The sequence below is a fragment of the Carassius auratus genome, chromosome 28 (assembly GCF_003368295.1).
Source record: "Carassius auratus strain Wakin chromosome 28, ASM336829v1, whole genome shotgun sequence".
Taxonomy (NCBI): domain Eukaryota; kingdom Metazoa; phylum Chordata; class Actinopteri; order Cypriniformes; family Cyprinidae; genus Carassius; species Carassius auratus.
The window spans coordinates 11,295,663-11,317,948 of record NC_039270.1 but is presented as its reverse complement, the minus strand read 5'-3'; the positions used below and the strand labels follow the sequence as shown (position 1 = coordinate 11,317,948).

At 35.7% G+C, this 22,286-nt stretch overlaps 1 protein-coding gene across 2 annotated transcripts; it reads right to left on the bottom strand.

Moving 5' to 3' along the window:
* Positions 1-1,975: 1,975 nt before the first annotated feature.
* On the bottom strand, positions 1,976-19,093 carry sec14l1 (SEC14-like lipid binding 1). Of its 2 annotated transcripts, none has more exons than XM_026207759.1 (16): positions 18,939-19,093; positions 18,441-18,511; positions 13,303-13,452; positions 12,925-13,056; positions 12,695-12,823; positions 10,976-11,165; positions 10,501-10,610; positions 9,339-9,528; positions 9,033-9,121; positions 8,800-8,870; positions 7,617-7,788; positions 7,196-7,330; positions 6,627-6,761; positions 2,730-2,981; positions 2,435-2,613; positions 1,976-2,301 (listed from the first exon to the last, which is right to left on the bottom strand). In XM_026207759.1, exons 2-16 carry the CDS (start codon positions 18,501-18,503, stop codon positions 2,196-2,198), a joined length of 2,103 nt encoding a protein of 700 aa, XP_026063544.1. In that variant the 5' UTR covers positions 18,504-18,511; positions 18,939-19,093; the 3' UTR covers positions 1,976-2,195. The 2 variants fall into 2 exon arrangements, with proteins under 2 accessions (XP_026063544.1, XP_026063545.1); XM_026207760.1 differs by having other exon boundaries at positions 18,441-18,505; positions 18,939-19,090.
* Positions 19,094-22,286: the final 3,193 nt, after the last annotated feature.

The window sequence follows — 22,286 nt, the reverse complement described above, 5'->3', positions numbered from 1 at the left end:
AAATTAAGTGTTTTTTATTTTTATCTATTTCCTATTTTCTTTCTTTTTAGGAAAATTAAAGTAATACATTTTTATTCAATAATATTTTTAGTTTTTTTTATTTTGAATTTTGAGGAGATTCTGTAATACTATGCTATATTTATACAGTTTTTATCACCTTTTTTTTTCCATGAAAACAAATTTAACTCTAATCTTTTTGGGTCACTCTTGGTGCTTGAAATTAAGTGTTTTTTTGTTTTTTTAGGAAAATTAAAGTAATACATTTTTATTCAACAATATTTTTAGTTTTTTTATTTTGAATGTTAAGGAGATTTTATAATTCTACTCAATATTTATGCTGTTTTTATCATCTATTTTTCTTCCATGAAAATAAATTAAACTCCTCCATTTTTGGGTCACTCTTGGTGCTTGAAATTAAGTGTTTTTTGTTTTTTTAGGAAAATTAAAGTAATACATTTTTATTCAACAATATTTTTAGTTTTTTATTTTGAATTTTGAGGAGATTTTTATAATGCTACGCAATATTTTTACAGTTTTTATCATCTGTTTTTCTTCCATGAAAATAAACTAAACTCTAAACTCCTCCTTTTTTGGGTCACACTTGGTGCTTGAAATTAAGTGGTTTTTATTTTTATATATTTCTTATTTTCTTTCTTTTTATGAAAATTAATGTAATACATTTTTATTCAAAAATATTTTTATCATGAATTTTTAGGAGATTTTATAATTCTACACAATATTTAAACAGTTTTTATCACCTATTTTTCTTACATGAAAATAAATGAAACTCCTCCTTGTTTGGGTCACACTTGGTGCTTGAAATTAAGTGTTTTTTTGTTGTTGTTGTTGTTGTTTGTTTGTTTGTATTGTTTTTTAGGAAAATTAAAGTAATACATTTTTATTCAAAAATATTTTTCGGTTTTTTTTGTTAGAATTTTGAAGAGATTCCATTTTTTTTTAGAAAATTATTGTATACATTTTCTTATTCAGTAATATTTTTAATTTTTAATAATTTTTAGGCGATTTTATGATAGTATGAAATATTTATACCGTTTTAATCCGGTCACACTTGGTGCTTGAATTTAAGTTTTTTTGTTTGTTTGTTTGTTTGTTTTTAGGAAAATTAAAGTAATACATTTTTATTCAACAATATTTTTAGTTTTTTATTTTGAATTTTGAGGAGATTTTATAATGCTACACAATATTTATACAGTTTTTATCATCTATTTTTCTTCCATGAAAATAAATTAAACTCTAAACTGCTTCATTTTTGGGTCACACTTGGTGCTTGAAATTAAGTGGTTTTTATTTTTATTTATGTATTATTTTCTTTCTTTTTATGAAAATTAATGTAATAAATTTTTATTCAAAAATATTTTTATTTTGAATTTTAAGGAGATTTTATAATTCTACGCAATATTTATGCAGTTTTTATCATCTATTTATCTTCCATGAAAATAAATGAAACTCCTTTTTTGGGTCACACTTGGTGCTTGAAATAAAGTGTTTTTTTCTTTTTTTTAGGAAGATTAAAGTAATACATTTTTATTCAGTATTTTATTTTAGTTTTTTATTTTGAATTTTGAGGAGATTTTATAATGCTACGCAATATTTAAACAGTTTTTATCATCTATTTTTCTCCCATGAAAATGAATTAAATTCCTTAATTTTTGTTTTTAGGAAGATTAAAGCAACACATTTTTATTCAATAATATTTTTAGTTTTTTTTTTTTTTTTTTTGAATTTTGAGGAGATTCTGTAATACTATGCTATATTTATACAGTTGTTATCACCTTTTTTATCACCTGTGACTTTTGGGTCACACTTGATCCTTGAAAAGTACGTTTTTTTTTTTTTTTTGTGGAAAATCAGTGTAAAACAGATTTTATGAAAATACACACTATTTACACAATACGACCTATTTTTATATAAAAATAATTTATTTCATTTTGTTTCACAATTGATGCTTGAAATGTAAGTTTTTAGTTTGTTTCTTTATTTGTTTTTTAACAACATTTACCAATGTATTTGTAACAATATACATAAACACACATAATTTCCATCAAGCCTGCAGTTTTTGATGCTAAAGATCAGCACTCATGCAGACGCTTGTTGTGTTTTGATGTTTCACTGCGTCACATGATCCTTCATCATTTCCTGCAGAGCTACAGTCACAGAAGCGTCTTGTTTTCCTGCTATCTTGAGACGCTTGACTCTGTCTGTGATTGGTTGGAGGAGCTGGTGGCGGCACTGAGCAGAGAGAAAGCGCTGTGACTCGACTCCAGGCTGCTCATGGAGCCCCTGATACAAACACACACACACACACACGCCTTTACAGAAAACATCCAGACGTCCAGATCATACTTCGAGAAGGTGTGCTATTTCAGTTAATGGTGTTTTAATGCTAAGCACTTTGCGGTGTAATGATACTGACCTGAAGTCAGTGGAGAGCAGCACCTCTGTGAAATACATGACTCTGCATTTGTGTGAGGAGACCTGCAGAGAGGCCAGAACATCATCTACACGCGGCCGACTGGAAGAAGTGCATGATGGACTGCTGTAAAGACGCCACTGCAGGATGTAGAAACCAGGCCAGCGCGTCACATGAGATCCCTGATGGGACAGAAGTGGATCAGAGCAGAAAGAAGTGTGTCTCATCTCCTGCAGTGTGTTTTGTAGTGAAATATGAGCCATGTTGATGTTGTGACAGGGTTCATGAGACTCCGCACCTGTACGCTCTCTCCCTCTCGGCAGCTCAGGGCCGTCTCCACCATGCTGTAGTCTTGTCCCAGCATCCAGGATCTGTCGATCAGCTGGACGTTGTTTCCGGCGGGACAGGCGAGGTTGTGTGCGCTCAGACCGTCTCTTTTAACTGGCTGAGGAGCTCTTCTGGAGTGATAGATGTTGAAGATCACGTCTCCTTTACACACATCAAAGTCCCACGTAATGACAGACGATACTTCTGTGATCTCGATCAGCACCTGGACACAAATTAAGTATGTTATTAAATCTGTTATTTCCTCCTCACACTGCTGATTTCACCATTAACTCTTCACCTGAACAGTTTATGTTGCTGTGTATGCTCTCATTGTAATCATAGACCATCAAAACATACAGGTACACATCACCTTTCCTCTGATATCATGTTTGGTTCAGGAGATATGACCCAAAATTCATAATTTGGTTATGGCGGAATGTCAAATTGTCACCATGGCAACCACTAGCCGTTTTTGAGATGGCTCCATTTCTAACCTGTAATATTGGACCAAGTTTAATGCTTTTATTAAAAAGTGAACCTCACCTCAAATTTTGCATATATCATTCAGTTACTGTTACCTACCTCTTAAAATACATTTTGTCGATGTCTATCGACCCCTAGGACCACTAGGACCACTAGGTAAATTTTTGGATGAATTAGATGTGTTGCTCTCAACCTTTCCTGAGGATGGTAATTCCTGAGTTATGCTTGGAGATTTCAACATCCACCTAGATAAACCTCTGTTTGCTGATTTCCACACTCTGCTTGCCTCTTTTGATCTCAACCGAGTGTCAACTACTGCTGCTCAACAATTAGGTAACTTACTGGACCTTATTTATACATGACACTTCTCCACTGATCATGTTCTGGTTACTCCACTGCACACGTCGGATCACTTCCTCCTCACTCTTAACCTCAACATGGTCCCTCACACATCACTTAACCCTCCACATGTCATCTTTCGACATAACCTACGCTCGCTCTCACCCTCCCGGCTATCTGCAATGGTTTCATCTTCACTTCACTTCACTGATACTTTCTGCTTCACTCTTACATCTTGTTTAGACACTGTTTACCCCTTGTCTTCCAGGCCAGCCCGTAACACCCCTTCTGGCGCAAATCCAAAAATACTATTGACCTTAATGTGCATCAGTCACTCCTCTATTCCTTCTCTGCTAATGTCTCCACTGCTAAAAGGACATACTACCATAACAACATTATCAATTTGTCTAACTGTTGTGTGCTTTTTAAAACATTTGATCTGTCAGTTGCTTTTGACACTGTTAACCACCAGAACATCCTGTCAACCCTACTGACAAAGAGCATCTCAAGAACCGCACTCCAGTAGTTTGAGTCTTATCTATCAGATAGGTCCTTTAAAGTATCTTGGAGAGGTGAGGTGTCCAAGTCACAACATCTAACAATTGGGGTGCCTCAGGGCTCAGTTCTTGGACCACTACTCTTCTCTGTCTACATGGCATCATTAGGTTCTGTCATTCAGAAACATAGCTTTTCATATCACTGCTATGCTGTTGACACTCAACTCTACTTCCCATTCCATCCTGACGATCTGACGGTAGCTGCTCGCATCTCAGCTTGTCTAACTGACATTTCTTACTGGATGAACTGAAGGACCATCACCTTCAAGTCAATCTTGTAAAGACAGAACTTCTTGTGGTTCTAGCAAATCCATAATTTCATCACAATTTCAACATCAATTAGGCACATCAACCATGACTCCTTCAAAAACAGCTAAAACAGAGTTATGATTGATGATCAGCTGACTTTCTCAGACCACATTGCTAAAACTGTCCAATCCTGCAGATTTGCTTTATTCAACATTAAGAAGATCAGGCCCTTTCTTTCAGAACATGCTGCACAACTCCTTGTTCAAGCTCTTGTTCTGTCCAGGCTTGACTATTGCAATGCCCTCTTAGCAGGTCTTCCAGCCAGTTCTATCAAACCTTTACAATTAATCCAGAACATGGCAGCAAGATTAATTTTTAATGAGCTGAAAAGAATACACGTCACACCTGTTTATCGATTTGCACAGGCAACCTATAGCTGCTCATATAAAATTCAAGGAATTGATGTTTGCCTACAAAACACCACTGGCTCTGCACCCCTTCACCTAAATTCATTACTTCAGACTTATGTGCCCTCTAGAAGCTTGAGTTCTGCAAGTGAACGTCGCTTGATTGTGCCATCCCAAAGAAGCACAAAGTCACTTTGACGGACTTTTAAATTAAATTTTCAGTCCCTCCAGAAAAACGCAATTATGCGATCGCTTGATTTAATGCATAATCAGCCAAAGGCCGCATATTTATGCGGGGTCGCATTTTTTTTTTAAATACGCTGCTCTTTTGCCACATAAATTACCGATTTTAGAAAGTAAAATATGCGGGGCTAGCATGATTTCATAATCCCTGTGTTTTCGTTGCAAAAAACTCACAAAAGTAAAGCGCCATTTTCCCCTATTGCCATGGGAACCTTATGAAGTGATGTAATTGAGTGACGTGAACATCATCTGCAAACCCCACGGTGAAACCAGGGTGAAACTGGAAGCACGCAAATCATTCTTTGCCAACAAAAATAAGCGCAAAAGAACGCGCGAAGCAGTTTCCCGATTTGTTACATGACAGTGGAGCCAAATCATATTGCGAGAACTTGCGAAAACTGCGGTTTGATGAAATAGAGAAAAAAAGGTGATTCCCCCAACACCCCCTTCTCACTTTGCTACTAACACTGTTGTAGTTTCATTCAGAAGTTGATGCAACTTTACAGTTGTAAGATTGCACTTTTTTGTTACAGAACAGTACAAAAAACTTACAGATGTAATTATATTAGTAGTATGTAAAATAATTTACGTTGCAGTAAGAGATTGCAACTTAAATATTCTGTGATTTAGTATGTTGCTTATATTAGGAAGTAATAAGAAATTACTCTTTACATTAAGGTAGTAGCCTAGTGAGAAAAAGGTCTTTTTTCTCTTTTTCATCAAACTGCAGTTTTTACAAGTTCACGCAATTTCATCGCATAAAATTGCAAAAATATTGCATTTTTTAAGAAAACGTGCCGCAAAATCAAGGATTTTTGCCCGCAAAAATCACAAAAAAAATCTGTGTTTTTCTGGAGGGACTGTTAAATGTTCCCTCCTGGTGGAATGACCTCCCCAACTCAATCCGAGCAGCTGAGTCCTAAGTCGTCTTCAAGAATTGGCTTAAAACACATCTCTTCCATCTTTATTTGACCCTCTAACTTTAACACTCACTATTTTAATTCTATTCTAATTCTACATAAAAAAGACCTCTCACACTATCTCGCTCTATCATTTTTCTATTTTTTTTTTTTTTTTGTATTATTTAAAATCCCTTGCTACGTGTACTGTGTTAACCTATCTGAGAATTGTTATAGCACTTATATATCATTGCTCTTTTGTTGTTTTTGATTGCTTCCAGTGTCCTCCTCTGTAAGTGGCTTTGGATTAAAGCGTCTTCTAAATGAGTAAATGTAAATGTAATGTAAATGGGCATCTTACACTAAATGACAGATATGCTGGTTAGGTATGTTTTGACACTGGGATGCTGGTTCATGCTGGCCCTTTGCCTTTTTTATGCTGGTCATGTACTGACAAAGGATCAGCATAAACCAGAATTAACCAACATCAAAAATACCTAATCAGCATACGCTGTATTTTTATTTTTTTACAGGGCTAGACTAACAGTGTTTGACTTTCACGCTGCATGTCTTGTTATGACCCACAGATGGCGCCGGTCATCAAAATACAGTTTGTGTAATAAACTTCTCACATCTGAAGTAAACAGCAGAAACTGTATATTGTTGAGTATCGTCTGTGGATGAGCTGTACCTCGTGTGGAGCTCCCTTCAACACACTCGCGCTCTTGTAGATGGTTTCACTCCACAGTTTAAGATCCTCGTTTTCCTGCTCCTCAGTCGTACGATACAGAGACTTGGGAACCAGACCAGCCTCAGGAACATCACACTGAATTAAACAACAGCAACAATGTTAGATTCGAGTGACATCCGGTTGTTTTCATGCCTGTCTGAATAAACATACAGCCACACGTGTCCTGTAAGTGTATTCTTTTAAAATCTATAATTCAGTTCTCTTTTTAAAAGTATACAACAGTGTTGTTTTTTCACATGTGTTTAACACTGAAATGCATTAGATGAGTGTCTGTTTGACACAAACCTCTCATAATATGCACAAATAAAACAATATTTAAATATAATTATGCAAATAATTATTTGAGAATGACTTGCTGGTGTAAGAAGAGCGTGTGACGTGTCCTATCTCTTTTAAACAAATGATGCACAGATCTGCCTGACGCTCCAGCTCGGTGACCCCACTGTATCAGAAAGTGTCTCGACCGATCAGAGTTTAAACATGTCAGATCTCACCAGCAACAGACTCACCAGAGCGTCTCCTCCTAAGAAGTCAGGGATGAAGTCTCTGTTGATGTAGTCCACCAGACCTCCAGGCCCCTGGTAGTCATTCCCAGCATAGATGAGAAACTTCTTCCGTGTGTTTTCATCGATGAATGGACTCACCTGAGTGCAGAACAGGGTGCAACAGAAATCAGCGGGTCGTTTTTCATTAGCACTGCTAACAAAGGCCCAGGCAAGCATGACATTTACAGAAGCCTGGCAATTAAGAAAGACTCCACGCTAACATGACATTTAACTCTGAAGGGTCAGTGTGTAGACTGAACAATTAACAAACATTAAATAAAGACTGCTTATCTCAGTCTTTCCCAGTATTGTCAACTGTCTGTTGACATTCTTTCAATCTGCTAAGTGTGTTACAATGTGAAATCTTATGTTTGTGTGTGTTTACCAAAGTCCAGAGCACAGGAAACACTCTGGGTGCTCTCAGTATTAGGAGACGTCCCAGAGTCTCAGGGTAGTTGGCTCCTACAAGCTCTATCATCCTCAGCAAGGCTTTGATTCCTGGTCTCCACAGATGTCTCATATTTAACCCCTCCAGATCCACCAGACACGTCCAACAACTACACAACACAAACACAGAAGCAATCATTACTTATCAGGGTAGAGACATCACTTAAACACATAGTATGTGTGACCACCAAGAACTGATTCTGATTCACTTCAGTTCCATTTAGAAGTTTGATGAGTGGAGTTGGAATTGGAACCAAAGTCATAAAATTCATTTTGATCTAGAGCTGCAACTAACGATTATTTTTTGTCGACTAATCTATCGATTATTTTTTCGATTAGTCAACTAATCTAACGATTATTTTTATTTAAATAAATTATTAATCTAATGTACTTTTTTTGATTAGCTTATTAATCCTTTGGATAAAAAAAATTATATATATATATAAGTACAACTTCTAATATAATATTTCAACCTTTATTCATTCAAGTTTTTACAATATACAAAAATAAAGAGGCAAAGAAAATTATTTTACTATGGCAAATATGAGTTAACGATAGCGTTTATAATTAAACCACAGTAGCCACAAATTTACAGTTGTCTGAGACGTCATGAAATGTTCTTTAGCATCACAAACCATAAAATATAGTCAGGGTTCTGCTATGGTTTATTTTCATAATAGGTAAACACAGGTTACAAGTTAACACGATCACATTTCCTTGATTAAACAGCTGTACGATGTGCTGCCGAGAGTCCTGTCTAGAATCCAGAGATCTGGAGCTAGTTCGGTGTAGATCGGTGGTTTGTGACTGTTGTCTCGCAGCGCGCCGTCTTTTAACGCATGCTCGAAACCAGCACCAACACAGACTTACTTTATTTTTTATTTTTTATTTTATCCTACTTACTTCAGCAGCTACGGGTGATCATACCAATAACTTTTTACCATTTTATTTGGCCTCTGTTTAAAGTATTCCCATACTTTTGACAGTGGTCTCTGTTTTTGTGATAGAATGCAACTTTCTCCATTCCCAGGAGGAGAAGCGGCCATTACGCGAAATGTAAACACTGTGACGCGTCCCATTCTGTACAGACATGACTGGTTTGGACGTGTATTCATAAATACCTGATTGGTTTTCCAAATATTTTGGTGTTCTCTTCACAGTGTCTGAGACCTTCCTCATTGATGGACAGCACCTGAAGTTTGGACCAAAGATGAAGGGGGTCAGTGAATATTGTCATGTCACCCTGAACTAAAACTTGCTAAGGCGTTTCAAACATAACAGTATGACCCTCTGTCAAGCTGCTTCGAAACTAGGTATATTGTGAAGAGTGATGAGAAATTAGTCGAAATCTTACATGTCTCAGAAGTGTCTCTTCTCCCAGCACTCGCACTAAACCTTTGGTGTCCATTTGTCCAAGTCGAAGGATATAAAGAGGACGTCCATCTACACAATACACACCCAAGCAAGCACATAACCACACAGATTTCTGCTTCTTTAATATTAATACATCCTCATTGAAAACACCTTGCTCAGATGCATTTTTTGATCAGTTTCAAACTCTTTTTATTCAACATTTACATCCTGGATTATGAGGCTCTCCATTAATTATGCATCACACAGCCATGTATAAAGTCAAAGTAAACATATAGTTGAGAAAGACCTTTGTCATGGTGGTGCCAGCCTCCTGTGTAGTAGTCCTGCAGGAGCTGTGGACACTGCCATGTGTCCAACAGGAAGTCTATCTGATGCTGCTTCCTCCATGTGAGCGTCTGGCACAAAGCCTCTTTGGCCTTTTCCAGATTAAAGTCCCGTGAACGCAGGAAACGCAGCACATGCTGGTCTTTAGGGATCTAAAGTGATCATAAATCAGTCTATTATGCTGATTAAGCAGCTCAAGAGGCACTTATTATTATCAGTTTTGAAAACTGTTGCGCTCAAGTTTTAAGTATTTATTTGAAATATAAATATTGTGCGACTTCTGGTCAATTTAAAGGGGTCATATGATGTTCCTTTCTCCTTGGAGTGTTACAAGCTCTTGGTACATAAAGAAGATCTTTTAAGTTGAAAAGACTAAAGTCTCTTTATACAAGTTAAGGGTCAACCACTCCTACCTAAAACGGCTTGTTCTACGTCACGATGTGGGAAGATTTGCATAATGCTGCCCAAATTTTCATGCAAAGAAGGAAGGCGTAACTTTTATTCTTGCTGTATTGTTGCTGCCTCCATGTTGTGGAGATGCTGTGTGTTTCATTGCGAAAGCGAAACTGCTTTCTTTGTCCTTTCAAAAGAGGACACAACTAGAAGTGGTTTAGTAGTATTTACACCACTGCTCCAGAACAGTTCAATCAAAATATTCAGATGTGTGCAGCGCATTTTAAGGGAAAAGGCCTACAATCCCAGTGTCTGTTTCTATAAAATGGGGCAATTCCAACTTTGCAAATACAGTCTGGTGCTTCTGACTCAAAGTCTGTAAACACATTTACATATTTAAAGAATTTATGATTCAAAAGCGAATTCTGAGCTGTGTAGAGTAGCGCTTGTTGTTTGTTATTTCTCCGATCACAAATGCAGGTTTTATGTTTATGCAGCACGATACACTATGCAACGTGAAGTGTTTCAGAAAGGCAGGGCATAGAAGAGCAACATTAACGTACAGTATGTGGAAAATAATGTGGTTTTTGAACCTTAAACATCATTAACACATTTACACCAAACACACAAAATAATGTTCTTTCTAGCAGTATCATATGACCCTCTAAATGCCTTCTTGCTGGATAAAAAAATATTAATTTCTTTTTGTTTCATTTTAATGTTGCACTCACCTTTCCTTTGTGTGTTTCCTGCAGCCACTGTCGTAGGCGAATGAGACAGCTCTCTTGGAAAGGGGTCAGTTTTCCCAGATAACGGGAGATGTAGTCTGCATCTAACTTATCTGTGAACAGCACACAACCAACAAACAGTTGAGAAGCGTGTCAGAGATCATTGGCTCTGTTCCAAAACATAGAGCATATTTTTTATGCTCTGCGTATAATGGAATTAGCTTAGCAACATGCTAACAAAAATCTATTTTGAAATCAATAGCGATTTGATTTCCCTGTGCGGTTTTTGTGAGGATTACTGTGTAGAGCTGCAAATAAATCACAAAAAACCCTAAGAGGTTTCTTTCAGTTAGGACACTTTTTTTGAAAGTACTTTGAAAGGCGGCAGACAGCAAGGCAGCTCACTAGATTTTGTTTTCTTTCCTCCTGCACATTATTATATTTATGAGCACATAGTGAGCACTATGATTCATCTCACCATCCGGAGAGCCTGGCAGGACGTCTGTGGAGCCGGGGTGAGCTCTGCTGCTGCATGCTGGGATAGCTCTGGCTGAGCTGACAGGCAGGGCGTGAGACGGGGTGGGGGCAGGAGGAGGTGCCCAGCGGGGCATGTGGGTAATGCCCTCCTCCTCCAGCTGTTTGAGGTGAAATTCAATAATCTCTTTTCCCTAGAGAGAGAGAGAGAGAGAGCGAGAGAGAGAGAGAGAGAGAGAGTTTACACAAATTAAACAAGCAAACAGTGGCTTTAGGTACACATACACATGAAAACTTATCTTGCACGCAAGTCAGCGTAACAGCAAAACAGATCCTCATAACAGATATAAAGGAAGTAGGAAGGGGGAACTTAAAAAAATAAATCAATACGAAACTTGGCAGGCCAGTCGCTATGACGGTCTGGATGTAGATAAAGTAAACATTTATTCAGTGAAAGAATTATAAAATAGAATGTTTCAGATGTTTTAGTGTTAATGTTTACTTCTTCTTGAAAAAAAAAAGGTTCAAGTGGTCCAGATCTTTTGTATAAAGAGTAAAGTTTTTTTTTTTTTTTTTTTCAATGCTTTTTCATTTTTTTTCTCCTTACTGCTATTTACGTGCAAACGTTCTACAGTGATGGAAATACTTTGAGATGGGTAGAACCAGTGTTTGAAGTGGAATGCATAAATGTATTCATTAAATTACGTACCGTATTTTTCGGACTATAAGTCGCATCAGTCCAAAACTACGTCATAACCAAGAATCTAAGAGAAAACATTACCGTCTCCAGCCGTGAGAGGCGCTCTATGTAGGCTACAGGAGCACTGAGCAGCATAGAGCGCCCTCTGTCGGCTGTAGACGGTAATGTTTTCTCTTGGTTCATTTCTCTCGGTTCATGTGAAATTAATTTTGATAAATAAGTCACACCTGACTATAAGTCGCAGGACCAGCCAAACTATGAAAAAAAAAGTGACTTATAGTCCGGAAAATACGGTATGTATATTAAATAAGTGTTTTTTTGTTTTGTTTTTTATAATTCACAATGCATGTATAGTGCCACAATCAATCAATCAATACAAGTTTTCAATACAAATTAACACAAGTCAAGCTGTGATACCAAACGGGACCACAGGGAGATGCCAAAGTCCACTGAATCGCCTGCCTTTACTACTATACGGATTCATTCAGAATCGCTAAATCTCATCATCAGCATTCAAAATAAAACACTCTTATTTTTAAGCCAAATACAAACCGAAAACAATAATTTTACTGACGGCTGGATGTAAGTCACTATTCTCTCCGTAATCGCTGATGAAATCAAGCGGGCTTTCTCTGCATTAGCACTGTTTTGAACTCACTGTTTGAATTCGTTAACTGGATCCTTGGACTTTCCAGGAGTTCACAGGGTTGAAATTATGTGTTCGCAAAAGACTGCTTCTATTTATTTTAAGATATTATTTTCGTTATAAAGTACCAATTCAAATTATTAAATCAATAATTAATTATTAGCCTATTCTACTACTCTGCACGCCTCACCTGACATGCTCTCATGCTTCATACACTCCGCTTGCATTCATTCACACAATCTGTCAAGATGAAAGGTGATCCCACCTGGGTAGTGCGATTTATACTGTGTCCTTTCTAGTCATAAATTGTATGTTTTGTCACTACTACTGAGACAACTAAACTTCTCTTCATTGGTCAAAAAAGGTCAAGCACACACCTTTTTTATACTGGTGGCGTACTGCTTCATTGCAATCTTCTCCGCTGTGCTCTCAAACCCGAAAAAGGATTTGATGTCCATGCTGGCAGACTGCTCAAAACAGGTCCAGTCTTCATTCTCCGGGTGAACCTGAAGAGGGAACGTATAAACATCAGAATCCCTCGTAAACCAGCTAACACATAAACTTGTCCATAAGAGAGTGAGAGAAAATGCAGGATGTGTCTTCAGACCGTGTAGACGCAGTGCTCATATACGTTGACTCTGCTGGAGAAGGACTCATTATAGGCCTCTATTTGCAGAGTTCTCTCTCTTCGGTTCAGAGAGTTCTTCTGGATGAAATAAATGTACTCCACTCCTGCAATCTGAACACAAGAGTCATGGGTCAGACAAACTACCTAATATTGGTAGGTTTTAATGGCTAAATGTGATAGTTCATGCAAAAATTATCATTCTGTCAACATTTCGTTTCTTCTTTGGAACAAAAACTCTCTAATTTCTGTTTATCCATTTAAAGTCTAAATAATTAAAATGTTCAAGTACATTAAATGATGGATTTTGGCCTTAATATGGCATTTTGGGCTTGTAAACAATAAATAAAAATGACATACCCTCTTTAGAAGCCGAGGTGCCTCGACGTCCACGGTACATCTGCGCTCAGTCACTTGGGACGCCCCATCCTCACTATGACACTCATTGATAATGACACTGTTCACAAACATGGGTATCAGCGGACAGTTTGGGAATCTCTTCTCATAGGCCTACGGAAGAAAAAAAAAAGATGAGACACGTGTGAGAAAAGAAAAAGGGTAAAAGAAAGTCAGTGATAAAAATGATAAAATACTGAACTGATTATAAAGCAGAAACGTAGCTGTACACATGGAGGATGTTTTGGCACACAGTGCAATGTTCTATAAAATATTATTTGTGCACTTCACCTTGTGCAAATGACCCTCGTATAGCTTATGTATGTTCTTGAAAACAGAACGCTGGTCTTGTGATATATTATTGTTTTAGGTGACTTAGTAGCTCATATGACCGGATTAACAAGTACAATATGTCACATGAAGTCTTAAGTCAACTATACAAATTAACCACAGTTGTGCCTGTCAATATTTACACCCTAATCGCTCTCGGTTCTCACTGTCATAGGACATATGCTAAATAGAGCTGGGTGATTTGAAAAGAAAATAAAAATAAACCTAGATTTCTTTTAGAAAGTATGACTGATTCTCAATTTTTTTTTAATTATTTTTACCTAGTCAACTTAAAAAAATAAAAATAAAATAAAATAAAATCTACAACATTATTCAAATAACTTTTTCTTTGTTAAACCTCTACTTGAAGAAAGTTCTATTCCATGTGCAGCACACATGAAGTTGTCAACATGATGTAAATGTTAAACAAATCACTCATATCTTTGCAGAAAAGACACAAATACTACAACCACACCCTGTACAAACTTGTCCTCGACATGTTATATGTTCAGAAATATTAGCTATAATGAAAACGCTTCAATCCTCAACAGTACATAGATTCCCAAAAAAATAACATTTATAAACTGCGCACACTTGCAAATATATCTTTACATTCATTTAAACAGTTACATTTCTCTATATTTCTACTTATATAATGCATTTTTTTATATTAGTTTTACACTCCATCCCTACTGTCTCCTGCAATAGTTTGCACTATTTACATACTTTCTTCTGCACTGGAAGGTCCTGTCATCCAATCAAATTCCTTGTCTTGCTCTTTTTTGACTTATAATGTGGTATAACACCAGTAGACTATTAATAAATGTTCTGTGAAAACATTGAACAGCAGCTTTCAGCCAGTCAAGATGCAAAGATGATATATCAGACATACAGTAGTAGTTCTTTACAGGCTTTCTTTTATTCGTTTGCGCTACTTTTCCATTGTTTTTGATATGTACACATGGACTCGACTGACTGTTGTTGTTGCGTCTCTTGCAGCGTCTCGTACATTAAAACACTCAAGTTAAGAGAAGTTCCACACCCTTCTTCTCTGAAAGTGTTTTTCCTGTTCCTCGTGCACGTGTCGCATCTTTATCAACACAAAAGCGCATTCTGTGTGAATGGCGCTTCGCGATATGAGTGCGTCACATGTGAGCAGTAAATTACATTCGCTGACATGCGGTTGGATCGTTCATTTCTCTTTACTGTTATCCCCTGCATATCGTCAAGGGTCCAGTTCGGATGTTTGGTAATATTTCTATTTAAAATCACGATTCCTCATTTAAAATAAATAAATAAATCGAATTTAATGTTTTGCCATGATTTTATCCATTAAATCAGAAAAATTACCCAGCCCTAATTCTAAGAAATATATGTACATATGATCTGCATTGAAAGGTTTGCATATTATTGTTAAATGAAAAGGATTCATACCTCGAGAACATTCTGTTGTGCTTTGTTTAGTTTAGTGTCACATTACACACTTTGAATTGCATCTACGTCAGTGCATTAGCCATCAGTGCAAATATGCCAAGCATTGAACAAGCTCTTTCCAGTATATTTGTTTAAGTAGGTGAACTCTCCTATTCCAGAGAGAGAGTCACATGGATTAAATAGCAACAAGATCCTGCTAGAAGTCAAACAGCGTTGTATACACACATGCAAAATGTAAATGATCTATATAATCTTCAGAATAGTGCCTTAATGGACTGAAATGGAAAGCATAAAACAGAATATATTATAGAATAGTAGTATGCTTTATTTTTTGTCACGTGATCTGACAAAAATGTTAATCTGTAAGTCATTTTTGCACAAACAGTTGTCATGCGGAAGATCATATCAATCGTGATCTGGATACAATATTCTATAATATATATATATATATATATATATATATATATATATATATATATATATATATATATATATATATATATACACACATACACAGAAAACCTGCAAACTGTGTACAGAACACAAATATGTGCTTTACACATTAAATATGGTAGCCTCCTTAAAATGCAGTCAATATCTCGACCTTTGTGTTAAACCAATTAAGTAAAGATGTCCATAGACGTCATCCATTAAAGCGATTGATCAAACAATGAAATGTTTCCTCCGGACTGTACATGTAAGTCTACTTTCAGGAACAGAAAAGGCTACAGCAGCAATTAAACCAAAAAGCACTTTAATATTCATATTTAATTACTGAATTTCAATAGAATTATACAGTAATGCAGCTGAACGGAGTTATAATTAAATAATTCTGCCCAATTTACAAAGTTATGGTAAAAAAAAAAAAAAAAAAATATTAGAATAAAATTTTAAAAATATACACAACTGCTTTCAGTTTGAAATACAATTTAATATAATTTATTTAATCAACTAAAGTATGTTTATATTGTATTTTATTTATTTTTCTATCCTAAAATGCCCACATTGGAGGAACAATAAACATTCACAAGCAGTAAAAACAATCAGTATATTTCACTTCATGTGATCATAAAAATCAGTGGGACCACATATTTAAATTGTGAATTTTACTCAAACCTGTTCTTTCAATCATGAAACTCTAAAACAATCCCTGAAGTTTTTTTTTGTTATACTAACATGATTATTTGTTGAAGTCGGCTTTATATTGTGTGCAACAAGCCTTTTATAAAATCCAAGCCCCTTCCACAGCGGTTTCAGAAGCACAATAACACTGTGAGCCTTTGTGACATAAACCCCAGAGGAGGATTGAATGGCAGCAGAAGCTGAGAGCACACAATGAATGATTCTTGTGAAGATCGAGCGGTGGCCCGTGCTAACTAAACTATGACGTCAAGCTGTGCACTCAGCAAATCTGAGAAAATCGATATACAATACTAATGTTGAAAAGCGAGTGATTAGTAATTTCGCCAGGGGAAATGATGTCATGAGGGGGTGGAGTGGATCAATGCATGTGAACGGTAACCTAATTACCCAGCTGATCAATCATGCCTTGAGATTTCATTGATGCTAGTGCCTGCAACAGATTCACTCAAGACACAAAATAAAATGAAAACCCAGACTATGATTATTATACGCTATTTTTAGCACTGTCTTATCATCGACGCTTGCTTTGATATTTTATTATCTAATGCAGTGACTGCACAGGTTAAACGTTAATTACAATTATGTCTCTTTCCCTTAGGAAAAGTGTGCTTAATATGCACTTGTAATGTACTTCAAATCTTAAAAGTAGATATTTTAAATTATAGTACTGTATAAGTAGATATTTACAACTATATGGGCAAAGAAATTAATATTAATAAAATAACATGCCTGTTTTAAAGAGAGTTTAGTAATGACTATTTCTAAGCACACTTAAGTAAAATGTTTAATGTTGTTAAAGTACATTTTAAAATGAGTTTTTGTCATGCTTTAAAGTAGTACACTTGATGTGAGTGTTAATTAACACACATTTTACACTAAATTGCAACTTTATTACCGATATGTAATTTCTTATTTTTTTTTTAAACACGTCACATACATTTTAATAATAAATCACATTTAAGTAAATTTTAGTTTACTAAAAAGTATTGTCAGCACTTGTTGGCAGAAGTTGCATATAAAAATGTACTCATGTCATACTGTAAGTGCATCATAAAGCATCATGCCTTTCATTTAAATGCAATTAACAGTCAGTAGATTGTCTGAAAACATTACTTTAAATTCACACTTAAGTTTATTCTTGTAAAGTATAGTATGCCTGTAATGCATACTCTTTTATATGCTAATGTATGTTCACATGGGTTCTCAGGTGATTGTAAGTGTTGATGGTTGTGTAAAGGGTGTGATAATATTAACAGGTCACAAGAGTTGTGAACGGATTTAAGTGTATCGAAGTGCTAATGGTGATGTTAACATACGCAAATATTACTAACACATACCAAAAAAAAAAAAAAAGATTAATTGTTCTCCGCAATATAGTTCATTATCCTCCAAACAAGATATCATTTACAGTAGCAATTATGCACATTAATTCGGTCACGTGTGTTTATCTGCACTTTACAACAGCTTCTAAAACAGAAATTTAATCAGAATTTTAAGCATCTCACTCTTATCAGATTTAAACCAGACACAAAAGTTAAGATACAATGTAGCAGTGAATGTTAACTGGTTTTCAGGATCCATATTTTGCACCAAAAGTGTCCCACATATAATGTAACTGGATTATGAGATTTTCTTGTAAAACAACCTTGAGCTTTCAAAGTGTGCTTTAGAAGTAGTTTTAGAAGTTGTGACGCTCTTGGCAGACAATAATCCACTATTAATGTATATTTTACTATGGCTGGACTGTAGTATTGGCCAGTGAGAAATCAGGATGTTAACTATCCATTTTGCAACGCTAAGCACAGGAAACCTCAGTTAAAACGCTATAATGCAATAAAGCAATAGAGACCCGTGCTCTGTGAGGTTAAAGATTTACCCGCATTTGAGCTGACAGCCCAACTAAAAGTTTAGTGAACTCTAGAACAAGTCACTTGTAACTCTAGAGACAGAGTACAGCTGACTGCACAAGCTTTGAGAATATTACTAAATAAAGATAATTCTACATCAACTCTTATTGTGTTTCAACTATGTGGCAGGTATCATTTACAAAACTGTAAAAAAAAAAAAAAAAAAAAGATATATATAATGATCAACCTACAATAGACAGACGTTTAAAGGATGTGATTTGGCATACATGCTCCCTTAATGTGCATAAAATAATAATAATAAAAAATAACAATATATATATAACTCACCGCCATTACGAGCTCAAAGGGGTACTTGTAAACCCTCACAGGGGACTGATATTTCTGCACCATCGCTGCACCTCAAATAAAAAAAAAAGTTTACACAAATGATGATCAGCGAAATACAACTGATCCAACAGCATAAAGGTTGAGATATTGAAACATCATCACACATTATGTATTAATGCTGTATATCTTCGTGCTGGTTACAAAGTTCTCATTATCATACAATCGTCAGCAAAAACGCTACTCTTTAATGCGGTCGCCCTCTAAGATAAACGGCCCCTGTATGAATGTTTAAAAGAGTTTCAAACTTAAAATAACGATCAGTGTGTATAACCAGTGACCCAAAAGTGTCCTGCAGTCTTTATTCGTTCTTCATGTTCATCGTTATTCACTGGCAAAGGCAATTTAAATGAAACACAAGTGAAGCAACCTGTAAACAAAGACCGACTCCAACGCAATGAAAATGTAAATGTTCAGGACAGCTGTGAAATGAACTCTTACCCCTTTTCTCTGAAGTTAAAGGCGCAGAGAATGTAGTTTAATGGAAGTCTTGATAAAACCCTGATGTGAAATACTAAGAATCCAGTCTGGGCTGCTTTAGTTATTCAACTCCATTTTACTGAGGAAGTGAAAGCCTCGCTTGTGTCAGATGAGGTTACATAACCCACGTCACACACACAAACTCCGCCTCAAAACTCCAGTCCAGGCCAGTCTAGACAAGTCCACTGGTTTAGTGAGAAGCAAGAAGTAAAAAAACAAACAACAAAAAAAAAAAAAAAAAACTGAACAAACCATTTCCCTGTATAGTTATTTTTTTGTTACATTTATATTTAGCATAAAATTATGCTTACAAGTATTTGATAATGTATGTACTGCAAATATCAACATAAATAAGAAAAGGAAGTCATGTTAAGTTATTAAATGCCCAAAGTCCAGCTTTTTGACAAAGACTATCTAAAAGGTTTTCTGTTGATTGGTGCTAAATGTAGTTAGATAGATAGATAGATAGATAGATAGATAGATAGATAGATAGATAGATAGATAGATAGATAGATAGATAGATATCTGAAACTTACTTTCTGAAACTTACTAGCAAATTTTTGAGTAAAAAGGGTTTCAATGCAATTTGGTCAGAGTATATAGACAAAATTGTCGCGTTGAACTAGGTTATCGTAAACCAAATCACCTTCAACCTAACTGCATTTAATGTTATTTACAGTTTCACAGTTTTATTATACTAAAGTAAATTTGTATAAATCTGTATCTGTGTTTGTTCAGCTTATTTCCGTATGGTTTTTAGATTTCAAATTTGGGTAACAATCACATTTAGCCTGAAGATGGCGCTGTTGACTCGAGAAAAAAACAAACAAAAAAACTGAACTAGACTGCATGCAACACTGCACTGTACTCTATCTATCTATCTATCTATCTATCTATCTATCTATCTATCTATCTATCTATCTATCTATCTATCTATCTATCTATCTATCTATCTATCTATCTATCTATCTATCTATCTATCTATCTATCTATCTATCTATCTGTAAGTCTGTCTATCTGTAAGTCTGTCTGTCTGTCTATCCACCTGCCTAATAACCACCTTATCAAACTATTTTGTTATGGTTAAGAGTAAAAGATGTAAGAGAAGTTGTTATTTAGTTAGTTCGGTCCAGTATTGTGGCTGTGGAGAGAATGATGACTGTTTATTGTGGGAGCTGCAGCAGGGAACCCGTGTCTGAACATGAGTGTGGGTGGGAAGAAGAGGAAGTGACTGAAAGAAGTGAATGTGGGAATAGGAGGAAGAGGTGGCCAGACACATGGGACAGGCATATTCCAGGGTAGGAGATTGTTTTGTAAAGAAAGTGGAGGAGGTGTTGAAGTAGACACTGGGATATTGTCCTTTCTGAAGGAAGACTTCACTGTAGATGTTATTTTCACCATGTACTGTTATTGACCAATTCACACAGCATCAACAAACACCAGCGACCAATGATCTCATTCTGGCACTTCTTAGACATTCCACAGCTCGACAAGTGCTGATTCAACATGTACAACTGGTGAAAACAAGCACCGACGAGTAGCAACAGTCACTGACAGGGTAACAAAATCTGATTCGATTAATGTGTCTGTTGCTGTTTGTCTAAATCTGTTGGTGCAGTGTGAGATATACTTACGAAAAGAAAAAATATGTATGTTATACTATGTCTAATTAAAAATAAATAAAACATCTGTGCATGGTTAATAAATTGAGCAAAATTTAACTTCTGAAGAATCATCTGAATGATCTGTTTAACTTCTGAACATCTGTAAGTCTGAAAATGTTTCCCATCTGCATACCGAGAGTTGCTATATACGACATCAAACACTTTACAGGCATGAATGAGTATGCTGGTCCAGAAAAAATGGATGGATGGACACGTGGAGAGATGGATGAATACAGAGATCTGGCATCAAACTCTAGATGGTGCAGTCCCACAGGTCTGGATGTGGGTCCTGTGGAAAATAATGATCCAGAAATGATCACAAAATCACAAAAAAAAAAAAAAAAAAAATATATATATATATATATATATATATATATGTGTATTTCATGAAAAACTTCACCTATTTTTAAGCTTATTTTTTCAACTTCTCAGGCCTAAAATGTGTGGAATTTTGGTCAATACTGACAATTAAACAATATTTAGCTAAATGTGCTTTTGTGCTGAGACCTTTTTTGGATAAATAATAATGACAACAATACCACCAGTAGGTGGCAGCAAGCCCCTGTTTTCTAAAAGATTCATATCATTTTTCAAATCAAACAATTCGTTCAAAACTCTATTAGAAACGTAACAAGCCTGTGTCCCAATGTGCATAATATCCATCCTAAATTCTATGTTTTATCAGTAATCAGTAATTTTCAATACTATTTAGATGGGCTGGATATGCACACTGGGATGCAGGGGAAGTGTTCATCTGTATGGACCATTGAATCACTGGCTAACCTGATTAGTTCAAAACCTCATGCATTCAAGAAACAAAACACAGTGTTACTATTCACTGTTGTATAAAATTAATTTGTGCTCGTCCATGTAGGCCTAATGATATTCAGAAAAAGTGCATTGCTTGTGCAATTAATATAAAAACATCAAAACTCATCCATGTAAATTTTTACTTGAATTGCTTGAACTATAAGCTTATTTTATCTGTATTCTAATAGGCTTCATCATGGAGTGAATGCTTTTGGACTCTCAAGAATTTTGCAGATGCGATAATGTCAGCTCTCTTCTCATCTCTAAGTCCCTCACAGTCAGACATACAGCACAATAACATTGTGTCAGGGGAATGTTTTTAAATCCTAATGAAGAAAAAATCATATATTTTATGTTGTCTTCTTTTAAAGATATTCAAAAGTTACGACTGAACCATTTTGCGTGAAAAATCACAAAAATCTGCTTCAGCTTGTGCACAGCTTGTCACAGAACCGAGCTCTGATTGGCCAATCACTGCTATCCATGAAATATCTTAAGTAGATTATTTAACATTTCATTTGCATGATACGTTTTACATAATACACGTTAATAACCCAAAGGGGATGGTGGTTTTACTGAGGGGATGCTTTTTGTCATATTTTCAACCAGGAGTTTTGTCAAGAGATGGTTATATGGTATCTCATTGTGTATAAATGGCACACCGTAAAATTGTATTTGGTAAATCGTTCTTTTAACATAAATGTACTACAATATCACCACTGAAAGAAAACAAATGCAATCTTGCACAGTTGCAGACAATCAATAACAACACCGTTGTAGGTGTACATTGCCTGTCTCTTCTGAATGACTATGCATTCTGATTTCATTCTCATTT